This window comes from Megascapheus bottae, chromosome 1, assembly GCF_031878675.1.
Source record: "Megascapheus bottae isolate mThoBot1 chromosome 1, mThoBot2.hap1, whole genome shotgun sequence".
Taxonomy (NCBI): domain Eukaryota; kingdom Metazoa; phylum Chordata; class Mammalia; order Rodentia; family Geomyidae; genus Megascapheus; species Megascapheus bottae.
In genome coordinates, this window is record NC_143509.1 from 97,476,792 (window position 1) to 97,504,351 (window position 27,560).

Consider the following 27,560-nt stretch of genomic DNA (forward strand, 5'->3'; position numbering starts at 1 on the left):
AGCAAAAGCACCTGAGTTCAAGCCCTTTGGTGCAAACATACACACACACAGAAAATTTTTAAGAGATATATACAGAGCTACCTAGGGTTCATGCCTGTAATACTATTTACACAGGAGGCTGAGAGAGCACTAAAAACCGTGAGAATCTTATCTCCAATTAACCACTAGAAAATTGGAAGTGGTACTTGGCTCAACGACTAGGGTGGTAGTCTTGAGCTGAATAGCTCAGGGACAGTGCACAGGCAAAGAGTTCAAGCCCCACAACTGAAAAAAAAAAAGAGAGAGAGAGAGAGAAAGGTATACAAAAAGGAGACAATTGTAAACTATCATATTGCTAACAGTTTTAATTCCACTGTTTCCTCCCCCCACACACCATCTCATCTTTTGTTCTTGGTAAAATCTGGAATATTTTAGATTATGTCTAAGATACAGGCCATTTCATCCATGAACATTTCAAGATGCAGCTCCAATGTATACAGGGTAGGGGTGGGGAGACTAGTACTAGGGGCTGAATTTGGGGCTTGCTAGGCAGGTATTCTACCACTGACCCATGACTCCAACTCAATTTTTTTACACTGGTTATTTTTGAAGTAGGGTCTCATTCGATATTGCGATCTGGGCTGTGATCCTCCTACCTGTTCTCTCCTGAGTTGCTAGGAGCCATGGTGTCCAGATATGGCTGATACTACTATTCCCAACCATTGGCTGAGATGAAATATCTTGAAGTTCTTTTTTACCCATGCAGGCCTCAAACTCTGAATCCTCTCATTGAGCCACTACACATAGCTATAACAGGATATTTTACATACAGTTCTTACATACAATGCCATCATTACACTTAAACACGAACAATTCCTTAATATCATCTAATACTGAGTTAATAGTGATACTTCCAAAATTATGTACAAAATGTCTTCCTGCACTTGGTTGGTTCTTTAAAATGGGTTAAACATGACTTCTATATCATAGTTAGTTTGTCATGGTTCTTGAATCTCTCAATCTTATTAGTTTCTCAATCCTCCTTGCAAACCTATTTTAATGTTATTGTTGTTAAAGAAAACTGGATCATTTGCCCTTAATGACAGTCTGGCTTTGGCTGATATGTCAGTATGGTAGTATCTTATTGTTCTATCACCAATACTTGTTTTAATTGACTGATGTAGAATCTTGACTAAGAAAGATAGTTAGCAGGGCCGGGAGTTTGGCCTAGTGGTAGTGTGCTTGCCTAGCATGCACGAAGATCCGGGTTCGATTTCTTGGTACCACATACATAGAAAAAAGCCGGAAATGGTGCTGAGGCTCAAGTGGTAGAGCTCTAGCCTTGGGAAAGTCCAAGGACAGTGCTCAGGCTCTAAGCTCAAGCCCAAGACTGGCAAAAAAAAAAAATATATATATATATTATCTCCTAGCTGGTGCTATGTACTTCCCACAGAATCACAGGGAGAGGCTATTATCTTTGCAGTAAGCCTACCATACTACAAAGTTCCTCATTAGCCCTTCTAATGACATTAACAATCATTGCTCAAATCTATTATTTTACTAAGAATTGCAAAATGCTGCCAGGCGCTGGTGGCTCACGCCTGTAATCCTAGCTACTCAGGAGTCTGAGATCTGAGAATCTTGGTTCAAAGCCAGCTTAGGCACCAAAGTACCCGAGACTCTTTTCTCCAATTAACCACCAGAAAACTGGAAGTGGCACTGTGGCTCAAGGGGTAGAGCAAGAGCCTTGAGGTGAAGAGTTCTATGTTGAGGACAGGCCCTTCCTTTTGCCCATGCCAGCCTGCTGCAATCTTCCTACTGATGCGTCTAGTTGAGGTTGCGGGTAGGATGACTAGAGTGTGCTACCATATTCCTCCTTTTCTGCTGAGACTGAGGTCTCAACATTTTTCCTGGGATAGCCCTGAACCAGGATCTTCTCTGCCTCCTTAATCATCACCTCATCATCTTTTCTACATTTTTTTCCTTTTGTCTCTCTAATTTTTTTTTAAAGCAATGATGAAGTAGTCCTTTTTTTTTTTTTTTTTGCCAGTCCTGGGGACTTGAACTCAAGGCCTAAGGGCTGTCCTTGGGCTTTCTCAAGGCTAGAATTCTCACTTTCAGCTTTTTCTATGTGTATAGTACTGAGGAATCAACCTGGGTCTTTGTGCATGCTAGGCAAACACTCTACCACTAGGCCAAACTCCCGACCCCAATTCTGAATGTGCTTTTTTTTTTTTAAATGAAGTTTATTCTTATTGCATGGCTTTTATACAGCCATATCACACTTTGTATAGTTACACATGGGTTTAAATGCATTCCTCTATCCCCCAAAATAAGAACAATATCTCTATAACAGTATCTTTAAATAAATGCAAGGAAGGGAAACTGACAGTTCACATTACCATTAAGGTCTACACCTTTTGAGAACTGAATAATCTTATGAGGTCCATAATGTCTACTCTTTCAGTTCAACATACGCTCATATGAGCTCTCAATATAAGTTGGGGAGGTATCTCCTTCTGCTTGCCACATATACACAAGTATATGTCCCAATCAGCATGCTGCACTGTCCAGGTGACTTGAGATATCTCCAAAGTATTCCATGGCAAGTGGGCCTCAGGTATTTAAACCGAGCAGCCTGTTTAGGCCCCCGGACTGTTCCACCTAACAGCCTCCTTGACTACTGTCCTTGCTTGGGTGGTAACCAGTACACACTCTTACTGGGGATGATGTCTTCTTTTCTGGTTATCATTTTCACTGTGTTGGGTTTTGGTTTGGTATCTGTTAAGATCCAGATGGGGTCAGGTGAATGGGAAAAGGGAGAAGAGAAGGTAAGGGATAGAAACTGTGCTAGGTCTCTAAAAGATTATATGGAAGGAGAAATAGGTATGGAGCCATCAGGAAGAGGGTGGAGATATAAGAGTGAGGGCTCTGAGTTTGTGCTTTCCCTAGCGGGCAAGTAGAGGCTAAGGTATGATTGAAGGATCACATCTTGGTGTTAGGCAGTTTGTAATCTTTCTTCCACTTCATCCTCAGGTTCTGAAACCAGATCTTGACCTGTTGGGAATGGCAGCACTGCATGGAAGGGGGAAAGGGGGAGGAGAGAGGGCACTTCATAGTGTTGCACACCCTTGGGAGGAGGTGACAGTTGGGGCTTGTGCCAAGGCTGCAAGACCCATTTTTTTCCTTAAAAGAACTAATGACAGGGGCCGGGAGTTTGGCCTAGTGGTAGAGTGCTTGCCTAGCATGCATGAAGACCCGGGTTCAATTCCTCGGTACCACATAAATAGCAAAAAGCCAGAAGTGGTGCTATGGCTCAAGTGGTAGAGCCCTAGCCTTGAGAAAAAAATCCAGGGACAGTGCTCAAGCCCTGAGCCCAAGCCCAGGACTGGCAAAAAAAAAAAAAAAAAAAAGAACTAATGACAGACTATGGTTATACAGTCTTACATTATTGTTCAAGGAAAATCACCAGTAGTATGTGTTTCCAGTGATAAAACAAACTTGCAAGCAAACAGGAATTTTGGTAAACTTACAGCACCTCAATATTTATAAAGGTTTTTCTGATGGGCAAGATAAAATAATGGCATTAACTGGGAAGTAGATGGAAGTAAAGCAAATTATGTTGAGTGAGATAAGCCAAGACTAAAGAGACAAAAGGCCCATGGTCTCCCTGACATGAGGGTATTAAATCTAAACAATTCAAGGATGATGATGGAACAGAGAGAATGAGAACCACCGAATCCCTAGCAAAGGGAAGAAATGTACATAACATCCGACCTGGAAGAAATGGTTTCACTGCCAATATCCAAAGAGTTAAACCTTTCATTCTATATAAGTCTAGAGGTTTTTGTATATCCCAACATTTATACATTTTGTAGACTACAACAGTAATGCTTAGTATTATAAAAGTAAAAAAGTGATTACGATAACTGCTAAGAATAACTATGTCACAATACTGTAAAACATATATAACCACTTAATCGTAATAAAAAAATAAAAAGATTTAAAATTTTTTTCTGAGATGATTCATGATGCTATTAACCAATATGATACTTCGATTCTGTATAAGTAAAAATCTGAATAGTCTTGTAGATTGTCATTGAACTTTTGTAAATAGCCCATACATGATGTTATAAAATCATACAAGATTAAAAAAACAGTGAATTTAGTAGAAATACGGCATAAAAAGTTTACTAGCTTAAAGATAGCCGCAATATATTCTTTGCCTCATTGGAATAAAAGAAAAAACCTCCAAAAGAAAAAGTTTACTAGCATGGTTTAAAATTCTTTTGTAATGAACAATTAGACACTACCATTTGTTGACTTTTGGGGTGGTCGTGGAGAAGAAATCACCTTGAGAAGCTATTAAAATATTTCCTTTTCTATTTCTTTAAAATTTTTCAAACATGTCAAAACAATACACTGTAAAACCCTGCAGTATCCATCTGTTTTAAGCCAGACATTAAGAAAATTTGCAAAACTATAGAATGTTACCTTTCTCAGTAAATTTTTTACTTTACAAATGTTATTGAGTTTTATTTCCTTTGGAAGTGTTTTTTTTTAAAGTTATGTTGGGCACTGGTGGCTCACACCTGCAATCTAGCTACTCAGGAGGTCGAGATCTGAGGATTGTGGTTCAAAGCCAACCTGGGATAGACAAATAATGTACTCACTTCACTATCTTACGAATGTAACTGTAACCTCTCTACATATCACCCTGATAATAAGAAATTTAAAAAGCCAGCCAGGGTACAAAAGATAGTGAGACTCTTATCTCCAATTAACAACCAGAAAACAGGAAGTGGTGCTATGGCTCAATGTGGTAGAGCTGAAGGACAGTGCCCAGCCCCAGAGTTCAAGCCTCACAACTGACCAAAAAAAAAAAAAAGCTAACTGTAATGGATTTACTGTTGCTATTTTAAAATAAATGTTCACAGATTTTTAGTTTTGATTATTTCTAGTATAATGGTAAAGAGCCATAACCAGCATCCAACACTAATACGTTCTTTGAAATTGAATATTTAAGTGTGCAGAGATCTTCCAATAAAAAAAGTTGGAGAACTGCTACTTTATGGTTTAAAAAGTACCTTTCCATCTATTATCTTAACATATCCCCATAACAATTCATTGTAACTCAACTGTTTGCCTTGTCCCTCACAGCACAATTTTCCAGTGTTACTACCTAGTTTGCTTACCTTGCATTCACAATGTTTCCAGCATTCAGCTCTACCATTTCTTCAAAACCAATTGCAAATATATCTGTTGGCTTACTTCTTTTGTCTAAAATTAAGTATCCAAGAAATATCTTTAAACATAGCCTTATTCAAATGGCACCCACCCTGTATAACATAACACAGAACAGAATCTCATAAAATTCCTAGGGATTTTTGTTTGTTTGCTTGTTTGAGACAAATCTCACTATGTAGTCCAGGCTAGCCTCAAGCTCTCCTTCCTTCACCTTCTGAGTAATAAGATTAGAGTTATGTACCACCAGGTCTGTCTCATTTTTGTTTTTTTCAGTATAACCAAATTCACATTAAAGGTAAAAAACTCATGATTCAGATAGTAGTACTTTAAATTACTGTTTATCAGAAAATATTTTTAACTTGCTTAAGATTAGTATTTGTTTATTTATGTGGTTTGAACTCAAGGCCTCATGATTATTAGGCAGAGTGTTAGCCTTGAGAAAACCCAAGGACAGTGCTCAGGCCCTGAGTAAAAGTCCCAGGACTGGCAAAACAAAACAAAACAAAACAAAAACAAAAAAACAACAACAAAAAAACTCCTGCTAAAGTTGGACCATTGACTGCAGAGGAATAAGACACTTCTCAAAGGATAAAATAAATCAGAACTGGAAAGGTAGAGGAACTATTTAGAACAGGAAAAAAGAATAAAGAAAATAGAAATCATTTGAAATTGAAGATATCTGGGAAGCATTTTTTCACAACCAAACTTGATCTTTAATCTTTTCCTTTTTGTTATTTCCTGGATGGAAGAAATCCAGGAAAACAAGAACAGAATCGAGGGTTATGACACATCTATTTGTCCCTATTATTACTCTTGTAACTGAAAAGGACTGAAAATAACAAAAGCTACTCCAGAAAAAGTAGGCCAGTTCTCCAAGAACTGAGAAATAATGACAAATAGCTAGGATGACTGAGCAAAAACTATGGGTTAATCTCAGAAATACAAAATATGTACTGGCTGTCATTATGTACAAGGCTCAATCCTTCACCATCTCATTAGTTATCACACAGACATCTAATAAAACAGTTTTGTAATAAGGCTTTAGAAGATCTAAATAACTTGTTCACGTTCATACTCAAAATGCAGCATGACACAGAGACTCTGGATTCAGACTACCTACATTCACGCTCAGGGCCCCAGAAAGGCACTCTTAAGATTTCCCACTTTAGGCTGAGAGTTTGGGTAGTGGTAGTGTGCTTGCCTAGCTTGCATGAAGACCAGGTTCAATTCCTCAGTACCATATACATAGAAAAAAGCCAGAAGTGGTGCTGTGGCTCAAGTGATAAAACACTAGCCTTAAGAAAGCCCCCAGCCCTGAGTTCAAGGCCTAGGACTGGCCAAAAGAAAAAAAAATTCCCACTTTACTGTGGCAAAATCTCAGAAAATAAGAAATAACTGACAAAAAGTAAAATACCAGGTGCCAGTGACTCATACCAATAATTCATGCTACTGAGTAAGCTGAAACCTGGAGGAGCATGGTGTGAAACCAGCTCAGTCAAAAGTTTGTGAGACTCTATCTCCAATTAGCCAACAAAAAGGCTGTGTGGAGGCACAGCTTTAAATGGTAAAGCACCAATCATTTGAAAGAAAGCCCAGACAGCATGAGGCTCTGAGTATCAAGCCCATCTACCAACAAAAGAAAAAACTGCTAAAAGAAGAAAAAATGTATACTTCATTTCATTTTCTACACTTCGCCTTCATATGTAATAAAAAGTCTTTTAAGAAAATGGCCTTAAATTCTAGAATCTAATCAAGATCATAATAAAAATACCCTTAGTTTAATGTTTGTGTCTATCTATTAACAGCTTGGTGACACAATATTTAAACTGAACAACAACCAAGGTTTTGCTAGAATAAACAAATACTGTTAAGTTATTAAAGTGCCAACAAATATTATAAGACCCGCTCTGAAAAATGAAACATACTAGAATGGAAAATAAAATTCAATGTTCAATTACAAAATAATTGGTTTATGTCCAGTAAAAAGAATAAAACAAAACTAGAATCCCTTGCATGTTTGGCTGCCTTACATATTTTTTCATATTTCTGAGAATCAACTAAGATTTTTTTCACTATTATTAGACAGAAAAAAAGGGTCTAGGAATAAAAAAAAGAAGTTAAGGTTTTAATGGGTTTAATATCTAGAAAAGTTGGCTTTGAAAGATATAAAAGAAGCCCAGGTATCTTTAATAAATAAGTGCATATTATGAAGTGAATGTCTCACAGTCAGTCAGAATTTTAGTTGAACACACATTATGAAAAGCCAACCTTGAAACTCTTGGATGCCAGCTAATTTGGGTGCATCAAGGAGCCAGTCAGTGAGTGTCTGATTCTTAAAAGCTATGCTGCGGAACTGCTTTCCACCATTTACATTCCAGGTTCCAACACATACTCGAATTTTCTTGGGCTTTGAATACTTGTAGAAGTTTTCACACATGCTCTTTAGTACTTTTGAAGATGCTAATCAAAAACAAAACAAAACATAATTTTAGTGTCACTAAACCATTTATAAAAATTAATCTTTATAAAAAATTAATCTTTATAACTGAGGGGATGTTTGGAAAACATAAAGTCATTCATCATCACAAGCACAAACAAGATACATGCACAAGCACAAGAAAAAAGACCAGTCTTGAGTGCAAAGCCCAGAATGAGGCACTTATTTAGCCAACACAAGTTTTTTAAATAGGCCATTAAAAATAGCAATGTAAAAAAATTACATTATTGCAGAATAGATGCAGAACAAACAGTTCTGTTTCAGTGAAATGGAATGCCATTTTTCATGATCTACAAAACTTAAAAACTATATTTTGGGGAATATAACAACTGACTTTCATACAACTTTTGTTAAAATAATCTTTATTTTTTCCCAAGCAAAAACAATGAAGAATATTTGCACTTACAATCTTCATTACTAACAAATATTTTTGATGAATAGATCCATGAACTAAAAAATTCAAAATATGTGAGTGTGTGTGTGTGTTTACACTATGGAAGATGTGTCAAAATGAAATTGCTACTGAATGTGCCTCCTCTCACTCAAGTAGATAGGTCATAACTAACAATGTTTTTGCCCTCATCCTCTGCCTTCCTACATTCCACCAAGTTACTGCCATCTCTGTTTTTTTAAGAAGAGATTATAGTCTGTTCCTACCACAGAACATACACTGGGTTGTTCTCACAGAATGTAGCACTCATTATTCTTTATTCATCTCCTTTGGATCTTTATTTTTAAGTGAGGCCTTCCCTTTCTATTTTATTAAAAATTTTACTCTGCCCTAAATCTTCCATTCTCTCCACTTCCTTCCTAATTTTTGCTATTGTATTTATAGTTTCAGACTACTGTCTCTAAAATCTGAAACTAAAAATTTTTGAGTGCCAACACAATGCTCCTAAAGGTTAGGGTTATGAAACAGTTTGGTTATCAAACTTTCAGATTAGAGATACTCAGAAACAAAATCTCTGAAAGCATTCCAAATCCCAAAAAACAACCAAATCTGAATCATTTCTGGTTACAGAAATTTCAGGTAATTAATATTCATCTATCCTGTAACCATCTCTCATGAGTAACTCTCTGAAGGTAGAAATGCACCATCTCTAGTAACATAGAGTACCTAGGACAAAGGCCTAAATATTTAATTAAATAATTAATGTTCATATATTTTTAATTTTTAGTCTATTTCCTGCCTGCTTTTTTTTTGTGTGTCACTTATCTTTCTGCCTTCTAAGACATACTCTCTTTTCCTTAAATTCTTTGTACTTAAAAGTAAATAGGCCAGGTGGTGGCTCACACCTGTAGTCCTAGCTACACAGAGGAGGCTGAGATCCAAGAATCAAGGTTCAAAGCCAGCCTGGGAACAAAAGACCTGATACTCATATATCTAATTAACCTCTAAAAAAACAATTAACCGCTGGAAAACAGGGAAGTGGGGCTTGGCCCAAGGTTAGGGTGGTAGGTAGCCTAGAGTTGAAGAGCTCAGGGACAATGCCCATGCTCAGTGGTAGGGCAGTAGCCTTGAGCTGAAGAGCTCAGGAATAGTACCCAGGCAGTTCAAACCCCATGCTTCACAAAAAAAAAAGCCCCCAAAACAAACACCAAAACAAAAAAACACCAAATAGAAGCTCAGCCCAGATGTGGTGGCTCATGTCTATAATCCTAGTTATTTAGGAGACTGGGATCAGATCCCAGTCTGAAGATCATGTTCAAAACCACCCTGGGATGGCTGTGAAACTTTTCTCCAATAAACTAATCAGAAAAGGCTGGAAGTGGTGTTATGGCTCAAGTGATAGAGCATCAGCCTTAAGCAAAAGCAATCTCAGGGACAGAGCCCAGGCTCTGAGTTCAAGCCATTGGGCCAGCAAAATACAAAACCAAAATCCCCTAGGAATTTAATTTGGGTTAAAAACATAATTTATACTTAATTTGAAGTTAACTAGTGAGAAAAAATTAAGTCAAAACTATTTTTACTTCCTATTACATATTGCATTTTACTCTGGTATTATTTGATGATACCAACATTCTCCAGAGGAGAAGAGTAGAAAAGATAAAACAACATTTCAGTATTTTGAAGGTAACCATTAGGCCACATTCCCTGCCCCCCCAACTTTATTCTTAACTGACTGCCTTGTAGTGCTTAAAAATATGAGTTTGTGCCCATAAAACAGATGTCCACTTCTAAATACAATATAATTTCAGAAAATTGTAGTATTACATAACCTCAAGACAGTAGTAATCCCTTTCCACCCTTCTCGAACAATCACCTAGCTTCTCAAAAGCTTACAATCAATAACTAGACAAAAGTATTATCAATACCAAATCTTAAGGTAGAAAAATGTCATTTTCTCAGCCAAGTTTCTGGTAAGTTTCACTTATTTTTTTTTACTTGTCATAAATTTATCTTTGAAGTTATATCATAAATCTAGTCCAGGAAAGATCCCTAAAATAAAGAGTAAATAAAACTAATAACTATCATTTGTAACTCTTCTGAATTTGTTAGCAATGTTGGTGAAGTTTAAATTTAAAAGATTCAGGTCATAGTTTAGTCCAAGTCTGTACCTACAGGAAATTTGTCATCTATACCAATAAAGAATGAGATAAGGGCCGGGCACAGTGGCTTATGCCTGTAATTCTAGCAACTCAGGAGGCTGAGATCTGAGGACTGGGTTCAAAGCCAGCCAGGGCACTGGGCACAAAAGTCCAGACTCTTATCTTCAATTAACCTCTAGAAAAACCTTAGAAGTGGCACTGGTATTGTGGTTCAAGGGTAGGGTGGGACCCTTGAGCTGAGGAGCTCAGGGACAACTCCCAAGCCCCAAGCCCAACAACCGACAAAAAAAGAGAAGTTTTTCAAATACTGCATGAGTATGACACATATACGTATTCATAAATGGCATAGACAATACTCATAAATGGTAGATATAGTACTCTTAAATTAATCCAATAGTCATATCTGAATAAAATATCAACAAATAAAAAGTGATATAAAATTAAAGCTAGCTGCATTAATTAGAACTAAACTTTTGATGAACACAAAAAATGTATATTTCCTTCTGAATTAAGAACTGAATTTGCAAAAACAATTTTTTGTCAGATTAAAGCAAAATAGCAATTTCCCTGTTAGATTCCAAGAACAAATTGAGAACGTTTCAAAGCATATATCTTTGTGTAAAATAAAGACAAGACTTTTTAGTTTTTGATTGATTTTTCTATACTGTACCTGACTGTAATGTCTGCTCAGAAACTATGGATGCATCAAGAAGAAAACAAAGAATCATTAGTAAAACAAGTTACAGTTCAAATTTAGAGCATAATGATAAAACATTCTGAAATGGCCTCATTTTAAGTCAATCTGATGACAGGTTTTTTTGTTTTTGTTTTCTGGTGGTTATAGAACCACCAAAAATTACAACCAAAATCTCAATGACTGATAAAAACCCTTTGAAACTAAGGAAAACCTATGTGACTGGGTGATACCCACCATTTCACAATCAGAAGGTCATATACCTGCTCTTTCAGCTGCTCCTGTGTATGTATGTGTTTTGAGATATGTGTTTGAGTGAGACTATGAGTGTAAAAACCTAAGAAGCTGAATGATACTGAAGATACGGAGGTATGATCTTATTGTGTGCGTTTTAGTCCTTCTGAGACTCACCTATTGATACATATCATCAGTTTGGCTATAACAAGATATACACATTCTAAAAACAACACTGCACTGTGCAAAACTGCTATAAATTCCCATCGCCATGGGGATCATGGGGAAAATGGTTGAAACTTGAACAGTGACACATGAAAGACAGGAACCCAATAAAAACAGCATATCATGCATGTTAAGTGGTTATAAAATGCATGAATACTTATAAGGTACTTCATGTTGAAAAATATAAATGAAGTTGGCTTGAAGAAATGGGCATCAGAATGGTTTAACTGGGAATAATGGCAGAAGATTTTCTGGAAAATGGATGGAAAGCTGAAACATCAGGTATGAATTGTTATGGCTCATAATACACACAGTGAACTAGGGTAGGGAAGATGTCTAAGGTGTTTGCTTATGTGTACATGCATTTAATATGCTTGTACTCATCTTAGATCTGGGACAGTTTTCTACATTTAATGTTGCTTGCCAATGAAATCACACATAACCTCACACAAAATTGGCATCATACTCAAATCATTCCCTTCAATAACACCCATGCTGGAACAAATTTACAGTTTCAAAGTGTTTTAGCAGAACTGATTGCACTTTTTTTTTTTTTTAAAGACAATGCCTTGTATAGCAGACTGGTCTCACACTCATCTTGCTTCAGCCTCCTGAGGGCTGGCATTACTGGCATAAACTACCAAGTCCAGCTGCCTACTTTTTAAAAGGCATATGATACATAAAATGTGCAGGAAACTGAAAACTTGATGCTCCAATTTGGAAATAACTTAGGTTCTTTATTTCTCTTCTTTCCTTCAACCACTTACTTTCAAATGTTGCTTAATAATGCCTCCACATCAAAGTAGGCAAGGTGGAAAGAGGTGACAAAACACAAATCAGTCAATCACTACACTTTGGGAAGCCAGGAAAAAAGCCTGAAGTTGAAAGTAGTAGCTAAGATCATATTTACTTTTGCAGAGTTTGAAAAAGCCCCAGTTCCCCAGCCTATTTATATCCCTGAGGAGCTAGCTGGCTGCAAGCAGCTACCTTCAGAGAGCCATGTGGAATTCTGAAAGATTCCATGATCATCTGTTTAACCAAGTAATTACCCAAGAGGACATTTCTCAATGTGGGAACAATTTTCTCCCAGGGAGCAATTGAGGGTTTGATTTAGGGTAACGGGAAAAAAGTTCAGTGCTATAAAGTAATAATGGAAAAGAAGTGGAACTAAGAAAGTCTAATTTTATCAGTTGTATTTCAATAAACTGAGTGGGGAAAGGAAGTCTAATATATTGTCTACAATGAATGCCAAGTTTTCCCATAATATTTTCTTATGCTTCTTGACATGAATTCAAATTATTTTGAATTCTTTTGAAAGCCATGTATTTATGTCAAATATTAAAATTGATAATAGTGAACAATAATAAGCAATTATGAATAATATGATTGAAACACTCAGTAACAACTAAAAATTAAGACTACATTAAAGTCTTTTATTGTAACTGCAGTTAGGGGTTTTTTCAATGAAGCATTTTAAAATACAATTAAATTGCTGAATGCTATAAGGGCCAGGTGCATATACAAGAAATGTTTTGTATAAAGATAGCTACAGTTTAAACTTAATCTCTCTATCATAATATCTAAGCATATATAAGCTATAGAAAAAATAGAAGTTTATGGCTAACTAATGCCATTGATTTATATAAACAAATGAGATAATCTTCCTTTGGGGAACTATTAAAAATCACTTGCATAGAAATTCTTTCCAAAACTACTTCAACTACAATCCAATTATTTATATAAACATTTCTTGGACTTTATAAAGGACTAAAAGTAGCATAAGTAAAATATAAAATAACTATGCATACCACGCAAACTTCCAGTAGTTAAAAGTGCTCGAGCTTTGTCAGCTAAATCACTATTTAGAGTATTTCCCAGTAGCAAAACATCAATAGCCTCTTGCTTGGAGCTGTCAAAGAAGTTATTCTGAATTGTTCTGGTGACAGAACGAGCACCATCTTTTAACTTTCCAGCCTGTTGATGGAAAAGGAGTGTGGGCTTTCATTCTAAATACATTAACTTAAGTAATAGGCATTTTGCAACTTCAGTTGGTTTTATATAGTGTCAGTATAAAAAGACCAGGGGCTGGGAGTTTGGCCTAGTGGTAGAGTGCTTGCCTAGCACTCATGAAGACCCAGATTCAATTCCTCTGTACAACATACATAGAAAAAAGCCGGAAGTGGTACTGAGGCTCAAGTGGTATAGAGCTCTAGCCTGGAGAAAACCCAAGGATAGTGCTCAGACCCTGAGATCATGCCCAGGTCTGGCAAAAAAAACCAAAAACCAAAAAGAAACCCTGATTATTGTATTTTAAATGCATAACCAATGCATTAAAAGGCTACTACTAGCCACATCCCTGTGATTCAAGCTTATAATGCTAGCTACCCAAGAGGTTGAGATTTGAGGACTGTGGTTCAAAGCCAACCTAGGCAGAAAAGCCTCCATGAGACTCATCTCCAATTGACCATCCAGAAGTGATGCTGTGTCTCAAAATGATACAGCACTAGCAATGAGCAAAAGGGCTCAGGGACAGTGCCCAGGACCTGAGTTCAAGCCCCTTGATCAAAAAAGAAAAAAAGAGAGAAAAAAAAAAGAGCACTATTTTCTTTACTTTTTCAATGACCACTTCTGCACAAAGAAATGAAAAGGCTGGATGGGAGGAGAAAAATGGGGACAAAACATAAGAAGGGGTATCAATATGTGAGAAGTAATGCATCTACTATCTCGCAAATGTAACTGTAACCCCTCTCGTTATTACCTCAATAATAAAAAATAAAATGAAAATAAAAAAGAAATGAAAAGGCTAAGATGCTTCAACGCCATCTAATGATATCAAGGGCAATAAGTATTTAAACTTGTTTATAATAAATGAACAAATGTATTAATTTAAAAGAAAGAAATTTCTTTTCACTTAGTAACTTGAACTTGAGTAGGTGAAGAGAGACAGGGAACTTAAGGATGACATATTACATATATATATACATACACTGACAAAAACTTCCAATTATTTTGATAATAGAAAAATAACAACTCCTAAATAATTAAACATGAAAGTGAATCTCTTGAAGGACTAGTTTTAAAAGAATTTCATACTATTAATAAAATTTGTCCTACAGTGAATTTACTATAACTTTTATTTATTTATTAATAATTATTTTTTCCAGTCCTGGGCTTAACCTCAGGGTCTGGGCACTGTCCTTGGGCTTTCTCTAGGCTAGCACTCTACCACTTAGCCACAGTACTACTTCCAACAGAATCAAACCCAGGGCATCATGCATGTTAGGCAAGCACTCTATCACTAGGCCATGTTCCTGGCCCTACTATAACTTTTAGAGAACACATACTTCATGTAGGTATTGAGTTATCACAAAAAAACTGTTTTAATCTTACGCATTATTGTCAATAAAATACTCTTGCCTTTAAAAAATAACTTTAGTTTGCAAATTTAAAACTCTGTAATTTTTATTTCTTAAAGAAATGACAGAATGCAGAATGAAGAGATCATCTTCCTAACAGCCACTAATTGCCATCATAATCTGTCATTAAAGTATTATTTCCTTCCCTAGGACAATATGCAAAAAGACATTATTGAAAAAACACTCACCATTCACATCAGGCATTTAATCAAAAGGAATCCAGAAAAAGGAAAAGAAAGAGCAGTTCAGATGTTAGATTTGAACTCACTTCAGAGTAGCATACTTCATATATGAAGATTTTCATATCAATATATGTAAAAGATCAAAGACTACTGAAAATATATGTAACCTCTACATATATTGTCATGGCAGAAACAAAATGGCAGAAGAACATAAAAGAATACTTTAAGCAACAGTTGTAGAGAATCAGCTTTTAATAGTAAGAGTTATATTTTTTATTTTAAAAGAACAAATGAAAACAACCAGCAGTATTTAAAAAGTAAATGTATATAAAAATCAACACAAATGGTGATTGAACAAAAAGCACTTCAGGTAAGGCCATTCTCTCTGGGTAAAGGCATGCAGATGCAGAGAAGCAGGGGAATCTGGAAATTGAAGGAAACTTGGAGAATGACTAATGGTTTTTATGGAGTTTCAGTTGTATATTGAAGAAGCTGGGGCGGGTGGGGGGGTAAACTTCTCATTTCTATTCCTGAAATAATTTGAGGAACTGTACAGATTTTAGGCTGTTAATAAATTCAAGTGAGGCTGGGATCCATTAAAAGGTTAACAATACTTAAGTTTATAAAATAACTTAAAAAAAAATCCCAAATGCAGCTCCAAAATCCCATAACAGGGACAATCAGCAGAGGGGGAGGTAGACTATAGATAATACCAGCAATTACGAAGTAATGATGAAACTTGTAATTATAATTAAATAACTCATACTTCTATGATAGTTTGATAGCCTCTTTTTCAAGTAAAGTAAATAAAAGATACAATTAATCTCTAGTGATCCTGGGTTCACAGTAGTTACTGAATAAACTCTTGATCGCTAGACCTTTCCATCGAGCATCTATCACATATTAAACAGCAGGTACTGTTGCAAATGCACTAGACACAAAGTCAAATGATATAGAATATTTTATTATGATTATGGTAAAGGAAAATCATATTAATAATGAACATAAAGAACATGAAAAGTAAAAGAGACACATAACAGAAAACAATGAGAAATAAGCAATACACACACACACACACACATACACACACACACACGGTGTCTTGATGGATTATCTTTAAGTGACAATATATGTCATACTTAATAAAACATTCGTGCAATGCATTTAACCCTTTCTACCCACCTCTGTAGAGGGCAGTATCAAAGAAGATATAAAATAATGACACAATTCTAAAACAGATATTTAACTTGAAAATTAAATTTTTTTAAAGACCATCTTAAAGCATTCATAAGAGAAGGAAAAAAATGATATTTGGTAATGATATGATAGGTCTAGATAGTTGTACCTTAGCCTTCCCTTCAAGTGCTCCGGTTCCTGCATATATCTTACTGATTGAGTCACCATTCACAGACCACATGGACCGAAAAACTTCTTGAAAGCGAGTTACCAGCTGAGGCTTTTCAGCTAAGCCAAGAGCTTCTAACTGTTTAGCTAGCATCTAAAGCAACAAATAAGAAATATTTATAAATGTAGTAATACATTAATTATGCTTTTAAAAACTATTATAATCAAATCAAAAATTTAAACTTTGAAAACAGTAAGTTTACTGGGCCAACTAACTCTTACCATTTCACAATGTAAGAATCTACAAAAACTACAAATAATTTTCACTTGTATAGGTAAGAATTTCTTTCTGATTAAATGTTAAAATCAATGTATAGAACCAGGCATTGTGGCTCATATTTTTAATCCTTCCTACTCAAGAGGATCAAGTTTCCAAGATTGAGGTAAGACACAGCAAAAAGCCAAAAGTAGGTGTGAGCCCAATGGTAGAATACTAGCTGTGAGCAGGAATGCAAGGCCCTAAGATCAAGCCCCACTACCAGCAAAAATAAAGTAAATCTTACAGTATTTTCTAAATCAGAGTAATTTACTTTGTTCTCCTAAAGATCTAATCAAGCAACAACATGCATTACAACAGAGAAAAATAATTACCTAATTTACCTAAATATAAGGGAATAAATTAGCTTAATTTTTGCATTGTGTCTGTGACTGTGTAATTGCTGTCAAGTGAAATAAAACATAGCTTTCAATAAAGTTATGACAGCTCTTAAGATGTAAATTTACAGTGGTAATGTAATAAAAAGCGAGCTGCATGCATGAGTTCTAAGGACTTTTGAGCCACCATAATTTTACCACCTCAGATTAACAATAAAAGCATTCAAAACAATTAAATCTTGGGGCCAGGAGTTTGGCCTAGTGGTTAAAGTGCTTGCCTAGCATGCATGAAGACCTGGGTTCGATTCCTCAGTACCACATACATAGAAAAAAGCCGGAAGTGGTGCTGAGGCTCAAGTGGTAGACCTCTAACCTTGAGAAAGTCCAAGGACAGTGCTCAGGCCCTGAGCTCAAGCCCAGGACTGGCAAAACAAACAAACAAAAAAACAATTAAATCTTTACTGTGTGTGAATTCTGGCAGTCAAACATTGTATAATCCTTACCCAGTCTGTTTGCCTGACTTACAATTCAATAATATTTTGTGTCCTGCATTTTTTTTTTTTTTGGTGGGTGTGCTGGTCCTGAGGTTTGAATCTGGGCCTGGGTGCTGTCCCTGAACCTCTTTTGCTCAAGGCTAGTGTTGTGCAACATGAACCACAGCTCTACTTCCAGATTTTTGATGGTTAGTTAGAGATAAGAGCCTCATGGAGGGCCGGGAGTTTGGCCTACTGGCAGGGGGCATGCCTAGTATGCAACAAGACAAGGGTTCGATTCCTCAGTACGGCATGCACAGAAAAAGCTGGAAATGGTGCTGTGGCTCAAGTGGTAACCTTGAAAAAGCCCAAGGACAGCGCTCAGGCCCTTAATTCAAACACAGGGACTGGCAAAAAAAAGAAAAGTCTCATAATCTTTCCTGCCTGAGTTGGTTTTGAACTGTGATCCTCAGATCTCAGGTTCCTAGAGCAGCTAGGTTTACAGACATGAGCCATGGATACTCTGCTCTGTCCTGCACTTTTACTTAACTCCTTCCTATTTCTGTACTGTGAAGTACAGTAATAATCCATCATTATAGAAGTTGTGCTGTGGCTCAAGGAATAAGGCGGTAGCTTTGAGCTAAAGAGCTCAGGGATAGTGCCCAGGACCAGAGTTCAAGTCCCCCAACTGACAAAAAAAAAAGTTGAGAAATAATCCATCATTATAGAAAAATCAAGGACTGAATGAATACAAAAACTCTAGGTTTGTTTTATTACGTAAGAGATTTATACAACAGTTGTTCTTTGTTAGCACAAAGAATTAAACAAAATAATTCCCCAGGAACTCCTTTATTATTTAAATCTTTCATTCTTCAAGAAGAGGAAAAAAAATCTTGGTTCCTATTAAGTTGGCTGACTACAACTATACTAAAAAGTACTATTACACGTAATTACCAAAAGCAGATAGTCAGCTAAGATACCTGAAAAATAACATTTGTTCTATTTTCAACTCTGAGATAGATGGAAAGATAGATAGACAGATAGACAGACAGACAGATAGACAGACAGACAGACAGACAGACAGACAGATAGATAGATAGACAGACAGACTGATTGCCAGTCCTGGGGCTTGAACTCAGGGCCTGAACACTCTCCTTGGGCTTTCTCAAGGCTAGAGTTCTCCACTTGAGCCACAGACCCACTTCTGGCTTTTTTTCTATGTATGTGGTACTGAGGAATTGAATCCATGTCTTCATGCATCTACCAGTAGGCTAAACTCCCAACCCACAACTCTTGAATTTTAAATAAGCTTATGCTGAATGCATAAAAATGTATTCAATCACTTAAAACCACAACTTGAAACAAAACTTCACCAGTGAAAGCTCTACTTCTTCTATTATATTCTCCTTTTCTATTTTTCATCCATTACATTTTCTAAGTAAATCATAATGAAAACCCTCAAGCCAGGTCAGTAAAATTTACTTAGTTACATAAAAAGCATATTTCTGTAACAGGATATTGTACTTCACTTCTGAGATAAAAAAAAAAAAAGAGTCTAAGCTGCAGAGCAGTAAAAGGCCAAATTTAAGTTTATTAACTAGAGGGGGGAAAAGTTACTCCTTATTCTTGTTTCTATAGTACTTAACAACTATGCAAAGATCTTATGAAATTAAATGAAGATCCACCATAGACTTATGATACTAACTTGCATAACAGGAAGACAAGGGAAAGTTCAGCATTGAGAGGTGGTTGGTCAAATGATGGAGACTGTCTATATTAGACTCAATTTAATGGGTACATGATAAAGAAAAACTTTTGCTGCTGTTGCTGTTGGTCATGGGGTTTGCACTCTGGGACTGGCCACTGTCCCTGAGTTCTTCAGCTCAACATTAGCACTTTACCACTTAAGCCACAGTGCCACTTCCCGTTTTCTGATGGTTAATTGGAGATAAAAGTCTCAAGGACTCGTGCCCAGGCTGGCTTTGAAGCGAGATCCTCAGATCTCAGCCTCCCAAAGTCGGTAGGATTCGAGTCATGAGCCACCAGACCAGGCAAGAAAAACTTTCAAATGAGACCTTTTATAAACAAGTCCTTATAATAAAGTTGAATCTCAGCTACTTTCATTCTCACTGTGGCATTTCCATCTGATTCTGGTTTGTTTGTTTTTCTTATAGCTATTGCTTTAAAATTGCTGGATATATATTTTTTTATTTGGGATTTGAACTCTGAGCCTGGGCATTGTCCCTGAGCACTAACGTTCTACCCCTTGAGCCACAGGCCACTTCAGGTGTTCTGGTGGTTAGCTGGAGATAAGAGTCTCATGGGTTATTTTAGGATTTTAGTGCCCGGGATGGCTTTGAACTGTGATCCTCTGATCTCAGCCTCCTGAGTTGCTAGGATTACAGGTGTGAGCCACCAGGCCCAGGTGAGGATTTTTAAATCAATTTGTTACTTCAAAAGTATAATCTTACACATGAGAAAATGGACCCTATTTATACTAAGATAAAATCTTGAAGACAATACAGAAAAATACAATTATTAACAAAGCATACAAAGGGGTATCATAAGGCCGATGTACATTTTAACTTTTTTTTTTTACCTCTAATCCAAGGAAAGCCTGTACACTATTGGTTCTATCAAGGCAATCCAGGCAGTTGGTTCGTACAGTACCACTCTGGCATCTGTAACAAGTTCAATAAAGTTACATGGCTAATTTGCAAAAAGCAAAAACAAACAGAGAATGGTTGAAGTGACCAGAATCTAGCACTATATTTTTCCCTTCTAACGTTTTGCTACCACAATTTTCAAGATACAAAAAAGGTGAATTATGGGGCCGGGAGTTTGGCCTAGTGGTTAAAGTGCTTGCCTAGCATGCATGAAGACCCGGGTTCGATTCCTTGGTACCACATACATACAAAAAAAAAAAAGCTGGAAGTGGTGCTGAGGCTCAAGTGGTAGAGCTCTAGCCTTAAGAAAGTCCAAGGACAGTGCTCAGGCCCTAAGCTCAAGCCCAGGACTGGCAAAAAAAAAAAAAAAAGTTGTTCAAAAAAAAAAAAAAGGTGAATTATACTGTGAATATCCATATATCTACCACCTAGATTCTTCACTTTTTTTTTTTTTTTTTTTTGTGGGCCATGGAGCTTGAACTCTGGGCCTGGGTGCTCAAGGCTACCACCCTACCCGTGGAGCCACAGCCCTACTTCCCCTTTTCTAGTGATTAATTGAAGATAAGAGTCTTATATTCTTCAGTGCCCAGAACCTTGATCCTCAGATCTCAGCCTCCTGAGTAGCTAGGATTACAGGCATAAGCCACTGTGCCTGGCTAGATTCTTTATCTCTTAATGCTTTGCCATGTATATCTATCACATACTTATTATTTTTTAATTTTTTTTTTTTTTTTTGCCAATCCTAGGGACCAAACTCAGGGCCTGAGCACTGTCCTTGGACTTTCTCAAGCTAGGACTCTACCACTTGAGCCAAAGCAGCATCACTTTCAACTTTTTCTATGTATGAGGTACTGAGAAGTCGAACCAGGGTCTTTGTGCATGCTACACAAGCACTGACATTAGGCCAAACTCCTGACCCTCACATGCCTTTTTATCTTGTCATGGGGCTTGAACTCTGGGCCTGGGCCCTGTCCGTTCAAGGCTATTGCCCTACCCCTGGGCCATGGTATTGTCCCTGAGCTTTTCAGCATTCAAGCCTGCTGTCCTACCCCTTGAGTCATAACCCCACATCCCCTTTTCTAGTGGTTAATTGGAGATAAAGAGTCTCACATTCTTTAGTGCCTACTCTGGCTTTGAACCTCAATCCTCAGATCTTAGCCTCTTGAGTAGCTAGGATTACAGGCATGAGCCACCATGCTCAGCAGGCAATCACATGCTTATTTTTAACTAGGCCCTTAGAAGCAAAATTTATTTTCAAGTTAATAATGCTACATTGGACACAGAAGACAAGTATTTAAAAATAAATATTTAAAAATTTAAGATCTTCCATTTTTATTTACTGTCCTATAAAATTGTTATAGCACTGATATAAAATGGAATACACAAATTGAAAAAATTAAAATCTGAGCTTTGTCCACAAAAGTGTACTTGAACCTGTATTTTCATCTTAAGCTGTTCTAATTTTCCCCTTTGCTTCATCGGCAACAACTGGAGATTTAAATTGCAAAGACAGAGAGTAGGCAATGCCTTCTCCTTCAGTTTGTACTATACTGGGGTCAAGAAATATTGAGGTGCCGGGCCTGGTTGCTCACACCTATAATCCTAGCTACTCAGGAGGCCGAGATCTAAGGATCGTGGTTCAAAGCCAGCCCTGGCACTAAAAAGTCCATGAGACTCTTACCTCCAATTAATCACCAGAAGACTGGAAGTAGCACTGTGGCTCAAGGGGTAGGGCAGTAGCCTTGAGCTGAAAGCTCAGGGACAGTGCCCAGGCCCAGAGTTCAAGTCCCATGACCAACCCCCCCCCCCAAAAAAAAAAAGAAATGTTGAAGCATTCAAAAAGAGAAGTGATCATTTCATGGACAGCAAACAGTATATACTGCATTCCCATGTATGTTCAATAATGAAATTTAATACCCTATTTGCTGTATTCTAGAAAAAGAAAACCAAGCCTAACATCAAGTATAAAAATACTTTGAAATTATAAGACTGAATATAAAAAGAGAAAAGTTAATTGTTCAGTTAGGAACGAATGTTAAATTACAGCAAAGTTCCAATTTAAAGGGCAGAGAATGAGAAATTAACAAACCTTTGAACTTCACTTCCATTGAAATAGAAAAATCCATAATCCAGAAACTTCTGGACTTGAGGTTTAAGAATACTATGCAATTTTTCTGCCTTTCCTCCTTTAACCATCTGATGATAGTCAAAGTTCACCATGTGGATATCAGAAGCATGTTCAGATGCCTTCAAATGACTCTGAAAGTAAAATGACAAATGCTCATCGAAATGTTAACTAATCAGATATATATAAATATATATTTATAACACATATATAACATATATGTGTTATAAATACACACATATATATATATGTGTTATAAATAGAAGCTTTAAAGTAAAGCCGCATGACACTGGCAATAAAATGGAAACCTTATGACATCTATTTTTAAAACATCATCCACTATCCACGAGAAATTGATTCGTGAAATTAACAACAAGAAACCAATATGTTTTCATCTGGTTTACAAAATAAAATACTATTACAATCACCTGTATTTTATTTTTACAACACAAATTTAGTAATTTGTAATCAGAGAGTAATTAGAGATTCCCTATTAGAGAGTCTCAAAGTAAAATGTTCTGCCAAATAAAGACTACTAGGTATAGAAAAATTCATTTTACTAGGCATGGTTGTACATGACTGAAATGCACTAATTATAAGTAGAGAGAACAGGCATCCTTGTCTTGCTCCTGATTTGGTGAACAAACCAAATTACTTAGGATAAGATGACTGAGGATAAGGCTCAAGAGTACTCTAGGCAACAAATATGCAAGACCTCATAAGACCTCATCTCAATAAACAAGTGGGACACATAATACATGTCTATTATCCTAGTTATATGGGAAGCATTGATACACTAATTGTAATATGAGAATGACTCCAGGGAAAAACTCATTTTCTATTCTGGAAAATAACTGAAAAATAATAGGAACTAAGAGCAAGGTAGAGAACCTACCCAGAAAGTAAAAGGCCCTGGCCATGAGTTCAACTCTAGAACTGCTGAAAATAAGTAAATGATTTTTTTATACTTTCATCCAATACACATGTACACATACATAACACAATAACACATATACATATATGCAAATATCAGTGTACATCCACTTATAATTCCAAACACATCCATATATAGATGTATATGCATATGTATATGTACAAATGTATATACATATATTTGCAAATAAAATACTCTTTAAAAGTATAATGTGTTTAGTAAGTATATTTATTTCACAGGTTTAAAGATAGCTAAATATTTAACTAGGTTATTTTTAGACTTATGATATTAAACTTCAGTAAAAATTTATGAGCCATCTCACTTGTCTTTTATAAAAAAGTAATATATATTGATCCACTACTAACTCAATAAACATTTATTAAAGTGTTTTTCTTTAGAATTCAGGCATTTCTTCCATTTGAAATTTATTTCATTTCATCTGAAATTTTAAGTTTTCTCTCATTGATACAAGATAAGATAGCTTTACATTTACACAAGGCATTATTCACCATTGTTCTAGCTTCTATGAAGCAGGCGGGAATCTACCTCATATTTTTCTACAATTATAAGTGAATCTTGGGGGAAATAATATTTTTTTCTGCTTCTCAACAAAATTAATTAAGTTAGAACCCAATAGCAATACCTTGAAACTTTTGTGTAATTGCAATTTCAGCAGCACTAGCCTAAACTGTTCCCTTACTGCCCTAAAAAGTTAAAGGTTTAAACATTTTCTATGAAATGACTTATTCCTTGTGACACTCTGACTACTGTATTATTTTAAAGTATCTTTCTAGGAAACTCTAGGCCAGAATGGAAGAAAAAATGGCCATACCCACCTGGAAAGCTTTACTTAGCATGTGTTCACCTTCCTTAGATCCAAGCAAATTGACTATTATTTGTTTACCATATAAGTTCTTAAGTGTTCTAAAATGCCTATTGAGAAAAGGAAATAAGTATGTTAAATGATAAACCTTTCATTTAATTGTGTACACACACACACACACACACACACACATCTATTGTTAAACAGTACCTAAGGAGCAGTATTTTAAATTGATAAAATTGGCTAAATTGGATACATGTTCCAAAACTCTGAATTTCTAAAAAAAAAAAATCAGAAAATATGATGTCCACTCTGATGCACTAACACAGAAACTCCCATTTAGGATGGTGCTCCAGAGTCACCCAGCTCCCTTCTCACTCTGAGGTCAGCACCAGAAAAAGCAGAACATAAATCTTACTGGCTGTGCAGGCAGTGGGAGCAGAAGGGGCTGCTCTTTCCACACAAGTTTATCACATATCCCAAAATTATTCAGAGCACTTTCTTACTAGATCTTGCTTTTGAAAAATAGCCCCCACACGAGATGTTTTTCTCTCCAGGCATTACTAAAGCCATATGGCATTCCCTTATCTATGGTCCTGTTTTCTACTATGTTGGTTACTTGAAGTCAATCACGGTTCTAAAAGTACTAATATTTTGTTCCAACTCTTTCAAAAGAGGGAAGAACCATATTCATAACTTTTATTAAAGTATATTGTTATAGCAGTGCTACTGTAGTTAATCTCTTCCTGTCCCTAATTTATCAATCAAACTTTATGTGTGTATCTTTAAGAAAACTCAGCACACACACACACACATGAATACTGTGCGTTGAAATGTTATAAATATAAGTAAATGTAAGATGAGTCTTATCTACCATTTAAAAATTTAAGATTAGCAGGTCACAGTGGCTCACGCCTGTAATCCTAGCTACTCAGGAGGCTGGGATCTGAGGATCGAGGTTCAAAGCCAGCCCAGACACTAAAGTCCATGAGACTTTTATCTCCAATTAACCACTGGAAGTGGCACTAAGGCTCAAGGGGTAGGGTGGGAGCCTTGAGATGAAGAGCTCAGGGGCAATGACCAGGCCCAGAGTTCAAGACCCATGACTGACAAAAAAAAATTAAGATTAAAAAAGCAAAAAAAAAAAAAAGCAAACAAAATTACATATACCTAAACTGAATACATCTAAGATATTATTTCAACACTTAACCAATATGGAAAAATATTGAGAGGTTTTATATTTTTATTTATTTTATGTACCAAATCTCTGAATTCCAGTGTATATATGATAATTATAGCACATCTCAATTTGACCTAGTCAGATTTCAAGTGCTCACCAGCTACATGTGAATAGAGGCTAGCATAGTGAAGAAAGTACCCAAAGAGAAAGTTTTTATTTTTGGCCAGTCCTGGGGCTTGAACTCAGGGCCTAAGCACTGTCCTTGGACACTTTTGCTGAAGGCTAGTGCTCACCACTTGAGACATAGCACCACTTGTAGCTTTTTTCTGTATATGTGGTATTGAGGAATCAAACCCAGGGATTGGTGCAGGCTAGGTGAGCACTCTAACACTAGGTTATGTTCCCGGCCACTCAAAGAGCAAATTTTAAGGCCAGATCAGACCCTATAGTTTGATCATTACTGCCCTCAGTCTAGGAATGCATGGCCTTCTAAAAATTTTACTTAAGATGTCCAAAAAGTTGGAATGAATCAATGAATGTAACTAAGTAACTGCCTAGCAATCACAAAAGTTACAGCACTATATATAATTAATCTGTCTTTACCTGTCAAAAGCAGGTGCATTGGCTTCAAATCCCCTTGACATACGAACTCGATGAGATCCCACCTTAACATATTAAAATACATTTAATCATACAGAAAGAAATACCATTGCCTAAAATATGTAATAACTGAATTGCTAAACATGCAGTATCAAAATATTTGAGAACAGTAATTCTTGGATAAAAATCATTGAGTGTTTATATGGTCTTATGCTTGAAATGCATGCCCCACTGGGCCTAGTAGCTCATGTCTGTAATCCTAGCTTCTCAGAAGGCTGAGATCTGAAGATTGCAGTTCAAAGCCAGCTCCTGAACTAAAGTCCTTGAAACTCTTATCTCCAGTTAACCAACAGAAAACAAGAAGTGGCACTGTGGCCCAAAGTGGTAGAGTACTAGAATTGAGTCAAAGAGCTCAGGGACAATGCCCCAGCCCAGAGTTCAAGTCCCACAACTGAGAAAAAATGCATGCCCTATGTAAATTAACAGATATAACTTGCCCCCTAGATTTACTAATTTTAAAAAATGGTTCAAATGAAATTTCTATGTTTCCTCATTAAATTCCTACTCGTTTGAGCAGGTTACCACTATAATGTCCATTTGTCTTTTTTCTAGTAACATCTTCCCTCATCAAAACTCCAGTGAGTTTAAACTAGCATTCCTTCTTGGCAAAACAGACTTACTAAGTTAGCCTCACAGCCACACAACTTCACAGTAACAGCACACTTTGCAGAATTAGAAATACTGAATTAAGTGAAATAAAGAAGGTATATCAATGCGAGTTTTCTCTTCTACATACTATGGTGGCAGAGGTAAACAGTTTTGAGGAAGTCATAACAGCTGCAAAAAGAAATAGGATTTTTTCATTTTTGTTTTGGCCAGTCCTGGGCTTGAGCTCAGAGCCTGAGCACTGTCCTTGGGCGTTCTCCCACTTGAGCCACAGCACCCTTTCAGCTTCTTTATGTGATACTGAGGAATCCAACCCGGGTCTAGGCAAGCACTCTACCACTAGGCCAAAATCCTGGCCCAGAAACAGAAAGCTGAGATTGTAAAAAAAAAAAAAAAAATGCTTTGGCTGGGTCCTTTAAATTATGTGCCCTTTGATCTGAACCATTCTCTGTGACAGCCAATTTTGCAATCATCTTCCTTCAGGACAAAGGTCAGATTCAATGATAATCATCTTGTGAGAAAGGCAAACTTCCCCTCAAACAAGTAATGTCTCCTTATCATCTTAAAGCAAACAGCCAAAAACAACTTAGGAGACCACCTTGTTCCTGTTTTGTTCCAGTAATTAAGTATTAACTTCCCCAGAACGGCTCAAAGTACATGGACAAACACTAAGCTAATGGTCAACCTGTGACTTAAGGACTATTTTACTATTTTATCTATGCATATTTATCACAGACCCTGCCCCAATTTTCCTTCACTACTTAAAGTCAGTGTCTGTACCTCTAAGACAGATAAAGATTTATTAAAGTGCTCTTTTCCTATGGCTGCCATGTAATAAATATTTCTCTGACCTTTGCCATGTCTCTTTGTCTTTGGCATATAGGGCAAGTGGCTTGACCTAATTTGAGACTCAACGACTTTGGGCCTAAAACCCCAGGTTCAAAATGAGAACTTCATTTTAAACCTCTCTCTGTCTCTGTCTCTCTGTCTGTCTCTCTCCCTCCCATCCCTCTCCCCCCTCCCCTTTCTCTCTCTCTCCCCTGAAGCTTCAGGATTACAATTCTCTAGACC

At 36.5% G+C, this 27,560-nt stretch overlaps 1 protein-coding gene across 17 annotated transcripts in view; it reads right to left on the reverse strand.

Annotated features, from left to right (window-relative positions):
- Positions 1-27,560, reverse strand: part of Synj1 (synaptojanin 1) — an 85,724-nt gene that overhangs the window by 32,613 nt on the left and 25,551 nt on the right. For 9 of the 17 annotated variants that reach the window (XM_090348710.1, XM_090348696.1, XM_090348688.1 and 6 more), the window contains exons 7-15: positions 25,827-25,888; positions 24,057-24,153; positions 22,251-22,420; positions 20,095-20,176; positions 16,370-16,522; positions 13,235-13,391; positions 10,944-10,967; positions 7,495-7,686; positions 5,175-5,259 (exon numbers count right to left, since the gene is read on the reverse strand). In XM_090348710.1, the coding sequence (XP_090204836.1) occupies positions 5,175-5,259; positions 7,495-7,686; positions 10,944-10,967; positions 13,235-13,391; positions 16,370-16,522; positions 20,095-20,176; positions 22,251-22,420; positions 24,057-24,153; positions 25,827-25,888 (1,022 nt within the window). Of the gene's footprint in view, positions 1-5,174; positions 5,260-7,494; positions 7,687-10,943; positions 10,968-13,234; positions 13,401-16,369; positions 16,523-20,094; positions 20,177-22,250; positions 22,421-24,056; positions 24,154-25,826; positions 25,889-27,560 lie in introns of all 17 variants that reach the window. The other 8 variants (XM_090348723.1, XM_090348702.1, XM_090348772.1 and 5 more) reach the window with 3 other exon arrangements.